Source organism: Heterocephalus glaber, unplaced genomic scaffold (assembly GCF_053883595.1).
Source record: "Heterocephalus glaber isolate CG9 unplaced genomic scaffold, H.glaber_assembly_v1.0 deba00000943, whole genome shotgun sequence".
Classification (NCBI taxonomy): Eukaryota; Metazoa; Chordata; class Mammalia; order Rodentia; family Bathyergidae; genus Heterocephalus; species Heterocephalus glaber.
In genome coordinates, this window is record NW_028258175.1 from 8,558,715 (window position 1) to 8,573,261 (window position 14,547).

The 14,547-nt window shown below is 42.7% G+C and overlaps 1 protein-coding gene across 17 annotated transcripts in view; it reads left to right on the forward strand.

Moving 5' to 3' along the window:
• Positions 1–14,547, forward strand: part of Snx29 (sorting nexin 29) — a 543,288-nt gene that overhangs the window by 56,313 nt on the left and 472,428 nt on the right. For 13 of the 17 annotated variants that reach the window (XM_087208901.1, XM_087208905.1, XM_087208903.1 and 10 more), the window contains 4 exons: positions 3,021–3,201; positions 5,895–5,965; positions 7,226–7,507; positions 9,718–10,093. In XM_087208901.1, coding sequence (XP_087065027.1) covers positions 3,021–3,201; positions 5,895–5,965; positions 7,226–7,507; positions 9,718–10,093 — 910 coding nt within the window. The remainder of the gene's footprint in view (positions 1–3,020; positions 3,202–5,894; positions 5,966–7,225; positions 7,508–9,717; positions 10,094–14,547) is intronic. The other 4 variants (XM_087208902.1, XM_087208904.1, XM_004855855.4 and 1 more) reach the window with 2 other exon arrangements.

Sequence of the window (14,547 nt, forward strand, 5' to 3'; positions counted from 1 at the left end):
AATTCTTATCATCGTCAGCATCACTCCAAACATGCTTTAAAAGGATTCTGTAGCAGTAAGCAATTTGCAAAATTGAAAGGTGAAAACACTATAAAGTGTTCATGTGCACTCAATGTCAGAGGGGGGTGACTGCATTTTTCAAGAAAGGCAGGGTGCAGGTGAGAGTCACTTGGTCTGAAATGGGATGGAAATGCAGGTGGTTGTCTGGGTATTTCAAAACACATTATTGGCTGCTGGCTCAGGACATTAAGCTCTCCCCAAATTCTGCTGTCCCAGTTTGAGAGAGGTGGAGAGTGGGAACAAAGCTGTTTTGTACAGTTGTGTGGTTTGAACTGATCTAATAAATTCTGGAAGAGGATTAATTTCACATGTAAAGGTTGAGACAGGAGACAGTTCTGAGAGAACAGCCCCATGGGTGGCTTTGTCAGTTGTCCTAGGAAGTTTATTCTAAAGAATCCCAAAGGGTAGCTGGATTCACAAATACATACGCACACCCATGCATACATACACGTCGAGATACTGTTAAAATCAAGAGAGGAAGCCACAGAGATGTCCTCTTCTGGGGAGGTAATTATTAAGTACACAGTGGTTGATCATCATAAGCTGGGCATTATGCTCAGCACTGGACCTTCCTGTTCTCCAATTACCCCAGGAATCCTGGGCATATCTGTACATTGGTGTTTATGGGAGAGTTATCTGAGGCTTACCATAGTTGAGTGAACTGCCCAGAGTCATTCAGTTGAACAATCACTTCACCAGTTTGTCCTGGGTGCTAGACTGGAAGCACGTTTAGGGATGAATCCTAGTTGATACCTGGTACCAGGGCTAGCCCGATTCATGGCTCACAGGAAGAATGCAGTCAGTCCTAGTTCAGATGACTTGACATAGTAGAGTGAGTGTATTAACCTGGTGCCCAGTTTATGGAGCTGTGTGTTTGCATTCTTCTGGAAGGAAGGTTCAGAGGCTACCACATTCTCACAGGGGTCTGTGGACCTGTTTAGCTCATGGACTGGAAACTGGGTCTAGCAGGAGAGACTCAGCTTTTCCCCTTTTGCAATATGAAGCAATTATGAACATGCTCCTTAAGAAAAAAAATTTTAATTAAATGTTTGCAATACATGATAGTGATGTTCATTTGAGGGAGTTGGTACATGTATATAACATGTCTGATTATTTTTAATCCCATGCCCCAAAATTCTGCCTTCTTTGAACATGCTTATTTTGAAGAAGATCAAGTTTCCTTGTTACGTAAGACAAAAATGTGTTTGGTGGTTTGCAGTTACCTCTGAGCCTGCCTGCAGCTGTACCACTTACTAACCGTGTACAGTATTGTTGTGTGTGTTCTTCACCTGTCCAGGCCTTATCATGGACATGGAGATGGCCTTGGTTGTTATGAGGTCAGATGTACAATGTTGGGTGGGGTGGCTGGTGCGTACCTGTAGCTAACACTCAATAAATGGTAGCTACTGCCCCTGCCCTTATTATTGGCACCATGAAAAAGAGTTGATGAGCCAATCTTATTAAGAGAAGAAAATAGGTCACAAAATTAGGTATACACTAGTTACAACTGTGGAAAAAACTGTGCCTGTGGATAAGAAAGGTGGATTTGAGGAGATTATAAGTAGTTAAAGAATATTTTATAAGGACTTTTAAGATAAATGAATCTGATGCTGGCAAAAAAAAAAAAAAGAAAAGAAAGACTATGAGTGCATCTTAACAAACTCTTAAGCTTTCTTTTATAGCCTTAAATCTGTTCCTACTCTTAGACCTAGAAATTCAGCCTATGAAAATCTCTTCTGAGGAGCTAGAAATGAGGACAATTATTTATGTATAAGAGTGTTCTTTGCTATATAGAGGGAATATTGGCAGTGTATTGTATTATTTCTAACAGAAATAGCTATATTATGTTTCACTGGGAAGCCATAAAAATCATGTTTGAAGGCTTTGTTTTGTTTTGTGCTTTTTGAGACAGGGTCATACTATTCAGTCTAGGCTGGCCTTGAACTCCCGATCCTCCTGCCTCAGGCTCCCAAGTACTGGGATTATATGCATATGCCTGAAGACTTTTAATTGTAGTAGGAAAAAGTTCCTGCTCTAGACCAAAAGTGAACCAGGATACAACATTTTATACACATACATATAAATCATATAGTATGATACACTATTTTTTTATGGCTGATACAACAAATTACTACAAAGTTCGTGGCTATTTGTGAGAAGTGATCTTGTTTTTTTCCCGGACTGGCCTAGAGCCATTGGGCTTAAGTGATCCTCCTGCCTCAACCTTCTGAGCAGCTAGAACAATAGATGTGTGCCCCTGTGCTTGGTTTAATCTTGGTGCCCTTCAAACAGCACAGATTTATTCTCTTTAGTTCTGGAGGCAGAAGTCCAAGGTCAGTTTGGGTGGGTTAGGGATAGGCTGGTTCCTAACCCTATGGAGAATGGAGGCTGCAGAGCAGAATGCTTTTTTGCCTCTTGTGGCTTTTAGTGGCTGCCAGCATTCTTTGGCTGTGGCCACATCATTCTGATCTTTGCTTCCCTGGTCATACCACCTTCTCCTCTTCTGAGTCAAACTACTCTCTGGCTCCTTATAAAGATACTTGTCACTATATGGGCCCACAGGGATTAGCCAACATAATCTTCCCATTTCCAGATCCCTAATTTAATCACAATTACAAAGGCCCTTTTGCTGTGTTACATACCATTCATAGCTTCCAGAGATAAGACATATTTTTGGGAACCATAATTAGGCCTGCTGCAAATGTTGAGTTTTGTATAAGCAAGACAGGTGCAGGGCAACAGACTGGAAGGAAATTCTTGAACATGTTAGCTAACAATGGTGCTCTCTGTATGGCATGTTTTGGAGTCATTTTTATTTTTGACTATTTCTGTGTATCTCCCACCTTCTCTATGTTAAGGAAGTAGCTCTTTTCCAATCCAGAAAGTTGCCTGGGAACCATTGCTGCAAAAATAATGAGTGTTGCAGGCCAAGTGACGTGGATGGTGCCCTCTCTCCCCAGAGCCTGTATTCTGGTACTATGTGAAGGAGGTCCTCAACAAGCACGAACTGCAGCGCTTCTACTCTCTGCGCCACATCACCTCGGACGTGGGCCGGGGCCGGGCCTGGCTGCGCTGCGCCCTCAACGAACACTCCCTGGAGCGCTACCTACACATGCTCCTGGCCGACCGCGGCAGGCTCAGGTACCCAGTGGGATGGGTTCTTCAGAAGGATGCAGTGGAGTCCAGGGCTGAAGATGGCAGAGACCAGATAGAGTCAGATCTCCGGGATTTGCAGCTCAGTCCTGACCCCGGTGCAAGTGGCTCCCACCCTGCAGCTCTAGACTGTTCAGCTGTGCTGTGGACACTGGGTGGGAGAAACAGTGTGAATGCCTGTGAAGGGCTCTGCATGCTCTCTGCACACAGCAGCGCTCAATCAGTGCTCATTGTTATCAAGGCTTTGGGTGTGGAGAGAGCTATTTTCTTAGCCTGCTCTTCTTCATTTCATGGGATTTTAATTTCAGATTGTTTTATGCACTCAATCCCAAGATGACTGAAAACATAGGGAAGTTTTAAGTTAGGGAAGGAAGTCTTTTTTTTAAAATTAAAATCTTTGTTTTTTTCCTTGGTAATAAACATAAAATTCATTCTCAATATAGGTCAGTAACAAAAGCTCAAAAATATCAGTGATGTGAGACAAGCAAGTTTATTTCTTCCTTGTACTGCATGTCTGTCATGGGAGAGTGTTCACACCTCAGGGATTCAGGATGACCAAAGGCTCTTCTTCTATATATACTTCATTTATGAGGCATGTGTAGAGTCAAGGTAGAGAGAGGAGTCATGGGTGAACTAAGCACTGATGGTAAAGCTTCTCCTCACAGAGACACTTCCAATCCTGCCTCATTGGCCAAGACAAAGCACATGGCCACCCTCAAGCTTGGCAGGATGGAAGGCATCGTTAACCCGTAGCAGTGGCTCTGAGTAGGAGCCAATGACGGTATAGTCAACCTCATTTCCTTCAGTTGAAAATGCTACAGAACCCACTGATATAAAAATTTAAACCACTCATAATTTATACAGAGCTAGCTCTAACATGTTGGCATTTTTTCCTTTTTTTTTTTTTTTTTTTTAAATTCATCATGTTTAGGTCTCTCTGCTTTGACTTTGGCTCTTACTTTCCCACTGAGAATGGTGAACTAGACATGTTTTATTTCTCCTGATGGTACTCAGGGACAGTGATCAATTCTGCCCAGGTTCCTTGAATAACTTTCATGTCAGCAGTGCCTGGGTCCTTAGTATTGGGATTTCATTTCATTCAACAATCTGGGATTTCATTTCATTCAACAATCTGGGATTTTATCAGCATTATGATGCAATCACTTGATTTTGTATCCTGCCAAATGTTTCCTGGCCAGGTCTCCCCTGTTGCTTGTGTTGCTGTAGTCACTACTCTACCAATAATTCCTTGATTGTTCTGGGATCAGGTGTTAGGGATCTTTAAAATATCCTTGAGGAGGAAGAAAAGAAAACCAACACTTGAGGTTCTCCCATTGATGTCACCTGCGACTCTTCATCCAAATGTGTGCTCAGACCCCGAGGCTCTGAAATGGGCGGGTTTGGGAGCTAGGACAGCTGACATTGGGCACCATGTACTGCTCAGGGCTGGAGTCAGGAGACTGAAGAAAGTCTGTACCTCTGAGCACTAATCTGCTTTAGTTAAGGAGAACACACTCATATTTCTTAAAATGAATTTTTGTGAAGCACTTTCCAGCAAGTTATTTGTAAATAATTCAGAATTGCATCCTCAATACCGAAGTTGCATTTAACAGTGAGAAATTGAAGTGAATCGCAGTTAAAAAATACAGTGGAACTTCCCTGAATTACTAGCCACTTATCTAACTTAATGTGGCGAAACCACATTCAGTGAGCATGAAAACTGGCTTATATATTCAAAGAGTCATAGTTGTGAGAGTCAGATACAGTTGAAATGCCAGCTTGATCTTGTGGTTTTTGCTTCTACTAACATTTTCCTGGGTAAGTATATTGGAAATGACGTGTCTCTTCTCTCTTTCTGTTTGTTCATTGTATTAAGCTGCATCAGCAGCTAATTTTTTCCAATCTCTCCCTGAAATACAGGACACTCAACACTCATTTGACTCTAGTAAAATTGAGCTTTGACTCCATTAATGTAGAATTCTATGACCTGGTGGGGAAGTCATGGCTTTAAGGATATTTGGTTGTTGTTGGTTAACAGGGAGTCATATAAAGAGTTTAGAAACTGGACTTGAGAGACATGCTTTTAAGTCCTGATTGTAGTATTTATTGGCTGGATAACTTTGGTTGGGTCTTACAGGCTTCTCTGACACTCCCTCCATCTTCACTCCAACTGCTATTTAGATTCACAGGGCTCTTTAAGCCTCACAGTCTTTTTTAGGGGTAATTTGAGCTTTTGAGTTTGTAGCCCAGTCAGGTACTATGAATGAATGCTATGGTTGGTGGAGCCCTGGTGCTCTCTAATTTCTTTCTGAAATTGTTTCTTTTAACCAAATCAGGTGAGCTCTGTTGGCCAACTTGTATTTCTTGTCTCTTGGAGATCTTGCTTGAGTGAGAGTCACCCTTCTGTCTCTTACTTCACTGCCTTATAAACACATTTACGTATGTCTATTTCAGTACTCTAAACCCCGAGGTCTCAGAGGAATAACGAGGAAGTCCTAGGATATATTCGTTCAGACCATTGTGTATAATCAGAAGCTTTAAACCAGCAGAGACCTCAGACAGTGTTTTCTGAGATGACTGACCAGATGCAGATTTTCCAAGAAACTATCTAATGGAATTGTCTAGGTAATGGACGCAGAGAACTACTGTTAAAAGTGTTTTCCTTTTTTTTCACTTCATAGCACTTTTTATGAAGACTGGTCTTTCGTGATGGATGAAGAAAGGTCTAGCATGCTTCCTACCATGGCAGCCGGTAAGCCTGGCCAAGGCCAGCCAGGGGTCCTGGGAAACTTGGTCAACAGAAGGGCTATCTGGGAGTGGATTTATAGCTCCAAGGGGTGCTGTAATTTTTTCTGTCCTGCACCAACTTAATGAGTCACTCACCAATGTCTTTCTTTTAGTGTCTTTTTTTTGTTTGTTTTTTGGTACTGAGGATCGAACTCAGAACCTTGCACTTGCAAGGCAGGCGCTGGCACCACTGAGCTAAATCCCTGGCTTCTTCTTTTAGTGACTTGAGTATGGGATACATTTATCTAGAATATGATACCTTGGAAGACAAAGCATGAGGTTAAAGGGATTTGGTTGTGGCTTGGTAGGTTTAATATAAAGAGCCAGGAAATTAGAGATAGGAGACTTTCTTTGAATTTGGGCTCTACCCCTTGCTGGCCAGATCCCATCTTTTTTTTTTTTTTTTTTTTTACCTTGGCTTTCTCCTACCACCTTTTTAGGATTGTGAGAGAGTCATATGAAGTTAAGGGTTATGTACATGATATGTCAGTGTGAAAGCTCTAGATTGATGTAACTTGGTGAATTGCTGAACTGTTTGGTATTGGACTTTCATTCACAGGATGAAAGATGGAATCAACCAGACAAAAGTGGGCAGCTTGTATCTTTCTTGCAAATTCTTTGTTGCTTCCTTTTTTTATTACACTAAGTCCCACATATTGAGGACTATGTTAGCCTTATCTGGGGATGAGAAAAAGCCAATTTGACTATGATTTCCTTTGTAGGCCATAGTAACCAGTGTAAGTTTTTGCCTAAAGTGATTATAGTGATATTATTGGTATATGTTTTAATTACTAATTGAGCTGAATGTTTCTGGTAGGTGATTGTTTTTTAATGCTTAAAACCTTGTAAAGGAGGCAACGTTGCCCCCATTTTACAGCTAAGGAGACTAAAGCTCAGAGAGATTATAAGTTGCTTACCCAAGATCTTGAATTAGTAAATGGCAGTGCTGGGCTTCACGCTAGGCAGTCTGACTTCAGAGATTGTGCCTTCACCTCTCCCTGGGTGATTGTTTGTGTTTGTCTTCCTAACTTGTAGGGAGGGAATCTGGAAAGACTCACTTCACATGATAGCTGGTGTCCACTGACCTGTTTTGTGGAAGGTTTTATAAATGTTGGAAGATCAGTGCATGTCCCCTTATGTCTTGCGTTGTCTGTGCCATGTTTCTCCTGATGAAGTTGTATTTGCTCAACAGCAAACACTCTAGACTTTCCCTTTCTTTGGGCAGGTCTAAACTCCATACTTTTTGCCATTAACATTGACAACAAGGATTTGAATGGGCAGAGTAAGTTTGCTCCCACTGTCTCCGACCTCTTAAAGGAGTCAACGCAGAATGTGACCTCCTTGCTGAAGGAATCAACGCAAGGAGTGAGCAGTCTTCTCAGGGAGATCACAGCCTCCTCTGCTGTCTCCATCCTCATCAGACCCGAACAGGAGACTGACCCTCTGCCTGTCGTGTCTAAGAACGTCAGTGCCGGTGAGCAAGGACAGGCAGTTGGGTCACACAGGGGTAGGTTAAAGGGAGGACGGAGTGTGGCTGAGGGGGACGCCCTCATCATCCGAAAGTCATTCCAACAGGAATGAAGTCGAACACTTGCCTCTGAAGTTCATGTTTGTGTTTATTTTTCTATTCATAATCACTCCAAAGGAAATCAGACTGTCTTACCTAGATGTGAAAATAATGGAGAAGAAAAGCAAACAGTTCAGTCAGAGAAAACTGAAAGTGATGGGTGATAGCCATAGAAATCCATATAGACTGATCCTTAGTCATTTATTCATTCACCATGATCCATGTGCTTGTAAGTAGATAGGTTGCCAACGTTTACCTCATAGTCTTCTTTGAGCAGGGTGAGAGGAGATATTTAAAGACAGATTACACAAATAACTTATTAGCCTTACGGTAAGTACGGCCGGGCACAAGGTGCTTTGGACTTGTCTTTGTTGGGGGGATGACATTTAAGCAGAGGCCTGGAGAAAGAGTTGTCAGCTTTGATGTGAGGTTGTGGGGAGGCAAAAGAAGATTGGTTCAAGTAAGATGCAAGCAAAAAGTTTATAATTCCCCTTGAGCATTTGGAGGTACTCGGTATTTGGTATAGGAGAATGGGAAGTTTGGGGCTTAAGTACTAGTCTGTGTATTCCCAAGTCCCTTAAGGCAGTAATCATGGCCTCCCTTTGGAATCACTCTTTTTTTATTTTGTTTTTTTGAGTCTCTCGCTTTTCTTTTTTCTAATTTAATTTTTATTAGTACATGTTTGCAGTTAATAATGATTACATCCATTGTGGGGAGTTGGTACATATATTAACACATCTTAATCTTTGGAATTATTAATGGCAGTGAAAACTCAGAATGCTATGGGCTCTTTAGCACACAGAGACCTACTGTCTTGCTTTCTCCTTGTAGAGCAGAGATCCCATATGAATGATGTAGGAAGCAGGATGGTTGAGGGCCTTCTGTAACAAAGACACTGACATCTAGATACCCAAAGGACTACCAGTTTTAACCATTTTGGAACTGGTTTTTGCAGTTATCTCAGAATTGTGCTCCACTAGGTTATGCTTTGGTTTATATTCATTGGAGTTGGGGGAAGTGGCTTAATGTGTCTCACATATGAGTTTGGTGATTAAGAGAGGTGAGCAGTGGTCTCATCTTAGTTCTGATCCCTAAGGCAGTCTTGATTTCTGTTTAGCCTTTGCTGTGTAACAAATGACAACAAAATGTAGTGGCTTACGCCCACCACATGCCACGTTTTTTTTTTTTTTTGGTGACACTCAGAATTGAATTCAGGGCCTTGTGTGTGCTAGGCAAGTGTTTTACCACTGACCTACATCCCCAGTCCAGAACATTATAAATTTTTAAATGATTCCCTGACTTGGCATGGTGGTACTACCCCCCCCCCCCGACCCCCGGTACCAGGGATCGAACTCAGGACCTTGCACTTGTGAGGCAGGCAGCGGCACCACAGCTAAATCCCCGGCCCCCATGGTGGTACTCTTGCTGGTTTCCTTCTGCCTCATTCACCGGACTTCATTCATCTGGTGGCTGGGTTGCCAGATATGGGAAGATCTCACACATGTGCCTAAAATTACACTGGGGCCTCAGTGATACACGTGGCTCTGTCCTCCAGTGAGCTAGGCTAGCTCCCTTAGGGAGTGGTGCCAGGCATCGGTTCAAGAGGGCAAAGGTGGAAGTTGTGAGGCCTTGTGACACTTGGGGTCTAGAATGCACCATTATTCCTGCTGTATTTCATTGGTAGATGCAGAATGCTGCCCCAGCCCAGATTCCCTCTGAATGGGATGAGCAACACAGTCCCATTGTAAGGGGCATGGTACAGCAGTGGGAGGGATTTGTGGCCATGAAACAGTAGATTGCAACCTCCAGACTGTTTTCTTACCTCATCTACCAGCCATGAGAGTATTTTCTGTAGTGGAACAGTGAAAATCATTTCAGTAATGGTAACACCCTTTGAATCAAATTGACTATGAGAAGAAGCATTATCAACTTATGTTCTGTGTTGTGTTTATTTAAATCAGAGGTAGAGGCCCATATCCATTTTTCTCAGTCTTCTGTAGAGATATTTAGGATTTAGAAAAATTGAAATGTGTCTTACAGTTTATTTCTCCATAGAATACTAAGAATTTTCCATTATGTAGAGGGGAGTTGCCTCAATTATTTTTTTGACTTGTTTACTTTTTCTTACATCGTATCTTTTCTTTTGCCAGATGCCAAATGTAAAAAGGAGCGGAAGAAGAAAAAGAAAGTGACCAACATTATCTCATTTGACGAGGAGGAGGATGAGCAGAACTCTGGGGACATTTTAAAAAAGATCCCCAGGGCGGGGGAGAGCTCGGAGGAAAACTCAGACCGCTCCTCAGTCAATATCATGTCAACCTTTGAAGGCCCCTTCGGGCCAAATTCCAATGGAAGCCAGAGCAGCAGCTCATGGAAAATCGATTCTTTGTCTTTGAACGGGGACCTTGGGTACCAGAAACTTGATGTGAAAAGCATCGATGATGAAGATGTAGATGAAAATGAGGATGATGTGTACAGGAGCTCATTGGGAAGGAAGCACATAGGCCGCTCGGGGTCACCAGAGAAGTAAGTCCCACTTGAGCTTTTAATGAATGGAGTAACATTCTCCTTCTACGGTAGGGGGTGAGATAAGAGTGAATTTTGTATTTGTTTAGGGCATTATTCATATTGCATGTCTTTAGCAGGAGGGACTGTTAGCTTGGCATTCTCCTGAGAACTAAGAGAGGGCAATAGACCATACTTGAAGGCATTTAATACCAAGTGAGGGTTGAGTTGTGTGCCTTGAAGTTCTTACTTTGTACAAATGCATTTTTCCCTCACATCTCTAACTTAGGAGGAAGGCAGGGTTAGTCTAGAGGATAGTCATGGCTGGTGATTTCTGTGTCTGTCTTCAGTGGTGTGGATAGCAGCAACTTGCCTGCACTTACTGGCTTAACACTAGAGTTGCTATAGATTTTAAATCATGGAGGGGTCTTGGTGCAGGTAAAGGCCTAAAACAGAAAAGCGTAGTTAATAACAACCATGGATCTCAGAGTCCAGATAACCTGGAGTTTTATTTACTTGCTATGTGACTTTACTTAGACTGGGTAGGGCAAATTGCTTTACCTCCCAGAGCTTCTGGCCTCAGATGACACCTGTTTGGATAACAGCATCTGCTTGTTAGGGGTGTTGTGGAGTCAGTGAGATACTTCGTGGGGTATTTGGCACAGGGGCTGGCACATTGTGTGACACAACTCAGGGCAGCCACTGATGCTCTTGTACTGCTCTTTTTATTGCTCTCTCTCTCTCTTTTTGTTATTTTGAGACAGGGTCTGACTAGGCAGTTCAGGCTGGTCTTGAACTCGATATGTAACCTAGGCTGGTCTTGAACATGTGGTGATCCTTCTGTCTCAGCCCCCTGAGTGTTGGGATTACAGGCATGCACCACCACGCCTGGCTTCTTGTTGTAATTCTTATGCTCAGTCTTCTTACTGTCACACAGGCCAGTCACACCTTCACTAGGCTTTTGAGTACACAGGGCCACTCTGTTTGTGGCTAATACCATAGTTCAGCCCATTAAAGTGTGAAAGGAATACATATAAATGCACTTTTCCGTGCGGCCAAAATATCATGGTGTTACTTAGCTGCTCAGTATGCCTCTAGCCCTAAGCTTTTGATTTTCATATTGTTTTCATATTAGTTTTTTACTTTCTCATGAAATTGTGGCTAGTTTTTGCTCTTTATCTTTGCTCTTGTCCTTATTCACACGAACAGTACCTGTGTTAGTAATCTCACCTCATCACAGTCTTACTTGTCATGCCCCTGATGTTGCATGGCACTTCGTGCCATAGTGTAACACCCACAGCAGCACCGTGAGGTTAGTGGGTATCACTCCTAATTTACAGATGAGAGAACAGGAGTCCATAGGGTTAAGGTTTGCCAAAGCATTTGGCAAAGCTAGGATTTAGGTTCTTTTATGCTGTATCTAAATCTTATACTGTAATATATTTTCTATGTTTCTATATATGAAAATTAGGTAATTATGGACACCATTTGGTTGATATGATGATTGATGTGACGGTCCGCTTTACTGGGTCACGGTGTACCCAGATTAAACATTATTTCTATTGTTTGTGGGGAAGTTCTGGGTAAGATTAGCATTTGAACTGATGCGCTTGATGCTCTCCCCAATGTGGGGGACATCCAGTCCCTTGAAAGCCTGAATAAACAAAGACTGGATGAAAGGAAGAATTATTTCCTTTCTGACTGTGGGCTTGAGCTGGGACATTGGTCTTCTGCTGCCCTTTAACTATATCTTAGGTACTTTCTTGTTGCTGGGACCCAATACCGGACACAACTTAAGAAGGAAAGTTTTATTTTAGTTAACAAGCTGAATCCAAGGCAGCGTGGCATGGCAGAGGAACATGGCAGAGGAGGCTTATGGCATGGCAGCAGGAAGCAGAGAGGAATTAAGGGAGGAGAGAGGGAGAGACCCTTCCAGGCCACACCTCCGGTGATCCACCTCTTCCACCAGGCTTCACCTCACAACATCACACCCAGCTGTAAACTCATCAGTGGACTAATCCAGTGATGAGTATCACACTCCCATGATCCAATATCCTCCCCAAAGCCCCACCTATGAGCTCATGAGGTTTTGGGGGTGCATCTAGATATAAAGCACAGCAGACTAGGATTGGCATCATCTGCTCCCATGGTTCTTGGGCTTCAGACTCGAACTGAATTACATTACCAGCTTTCCTGGGTCTCCAGTTTGTAGACTGTGGGTTGTGGAACTCCCTGTCTTCCATAATCATGTAAACAAGACCTTATTATAAATCTGTTTTTATATCTATATCTAGTTAAACACATCCCTGGTGGTTATGTTTCTCCACAGAACCCTGACTAATACAGTTGTTATTTGTCAGGTCAGTATGCTCTGACTTGCTAAAGGCTTCCCCCATTGTTAAGTATTTAGATAGTTGGTATTTTTTGTTTTTTGTTGTTATTAGCCATTTTAGAAATGAACATTTTCATGCACAGGGCTGTTTTCTACTCCTAAATTATATAATAGGATAGCTTTTAATAGTGTTCTTTTTGCTCATAGGCTATGAAGGTTTTTTGTGCCTGAGAACTAAGTGTTGTGACCTGCTGAATTACTCAGGGTTCTCCAGAGAAACAGAACTAGTTGGGGGTGGGGGGTGCGGTCAGAGAAAGAGATACTGAGAACTTCTGCTTCCCTCTCTGCCTTGATCATGTTCTGCCTCTTATCTCTTCCTCTGTCTGACTGTCTATCTCTGTCCCTTTTCTATTGATTTGTTTTAAGGAGCTGGCTCATAGGATTGTGAAGGCTGGCAAGTCTTCAGGGTAGGCTGATAGGCTGGAGACCCCGGGGAAAGCAGAGGCATTCTGCTGGCAGAACTGCTTCTTCCTGTAGGGAAGTCAGTCTTTTTTCTTTTGAAACCTTCCACTGATTGGATGAAGCCCATCCAATTATGAAGGATAATCTATTTTACTCAAAATCTACTGATTTAAGCATCAATCTTGACTAAAATGTACCCTCACAGAAACATCTAGAATAATATTTGACTAAATATTTGGGTAATGTGGCATAGCCAAGTTGACACATGATATTATCTCACAACTGCCTTTAGTTCCTTTGAGCCTTTTAGGAAATAGCACTTGCGTTCTCTGTAGATGAGTGCCTCTGAATTGAATCACGCCATGGGTTCTGTGGCCTTAGACTCATTCCTTTTCCTGCCCTGCTGGTTTCATTCAATGGAGCCTGAAGGTGGAGGCCAGCTTGCCACCCAAGGTAGCTGCTGGCATTGTGATGTGTGAAAACACAAAGCAGTGCTGGGTGACCCTCACGGGCCTGAGCCTTCTGAGGGCACTGGGTCTCCAGCTCTCCCTGGTGTATGGGGGAATCTTGATTGAACATCTGCGGAGCAACCTGAGGAGGAGCCAGGGAATGATGAGACGGTGTACTGAGTAATACTTTGATTTTGATTTTAAGCCAGTGTTCACAGGAAACGTTGAGAGGCTGGAGTGCAGCAGTGTGTGAGGGAACTGGCAGGCCAGCAGCAGCTTCCTGTGGATTGCCATTGCTCCCAGGAAAGTCCAGTGACTATCTGTAGGATGACCTGTTGGCCACAGGCTGGGCTTTCTCTGGTAACTGGTAATTAAACCACTTCGATGCCTAAGGAAGACTCTTACCCTCCTTCCTCAGTATTAACCACTACTACTAGCTTTCCTTTTTGTTTTTTTCTGAAAAAAGGTTAGTATCTTTATTATAGAAGAGAAGATTTTTTTTTTTTAAAGCACTCTATATGTGCTCTATGACACCAGTAAGGAACTAGGGGAAAAACATAATTCAAAAGGTATTACAATCATGAAAGAAAAAGTTGTATCTCATTAAGAATTAATAAATGCAGAGTGAATCGAGGCATCACATCTTACCCATCACATTTGCCAGAATTTAAATGAGAACAGGTTGAAGGCCAGTCCTGACTTAACAATGAGTTGGTTCAAAGGAGCGGGCTTGTTCCAAGCCAGCTGGTGCTCAGTCAGCCCTTGCATGGTGAGAGGGGCTGTGCACCAGGGCTGTTGATTGCCTTGGGGAAAGCAGTTTGACCAAATATCAGGAAATGTTTATCCGCTTGACTCAGCAGGCCCCTGCTGACAGTCTGCCTGAGGACACACTGTACTCTCAGCTCAGGGAAAAAGTTGCTGCAGGCAGACACCAAAGTCCCCATTCAGGAAAGCAAACGCTGGAGCTGACCTGTATGTGCAGCCACTGAGTACCAGCAGGGTATTTTGGAGTTAAGCTTTAACATCTTTTCTTTTTTTTTTCCCATTAAATTTATCGGTCCATTTTAGGTATAAAATACAGTTACATTCATCATTGGGATCTTGTACCATTACATGAGTATCTTGGTTCTTCCCCCCCCCGCCCCGCCCTCCCTTCACCCCCTTCCCTATTTGCAAAGACTTTGTTTCCATTTTTTTCCTTTTCTCATATTTTTTCTTTTCCCTTTTTTCCT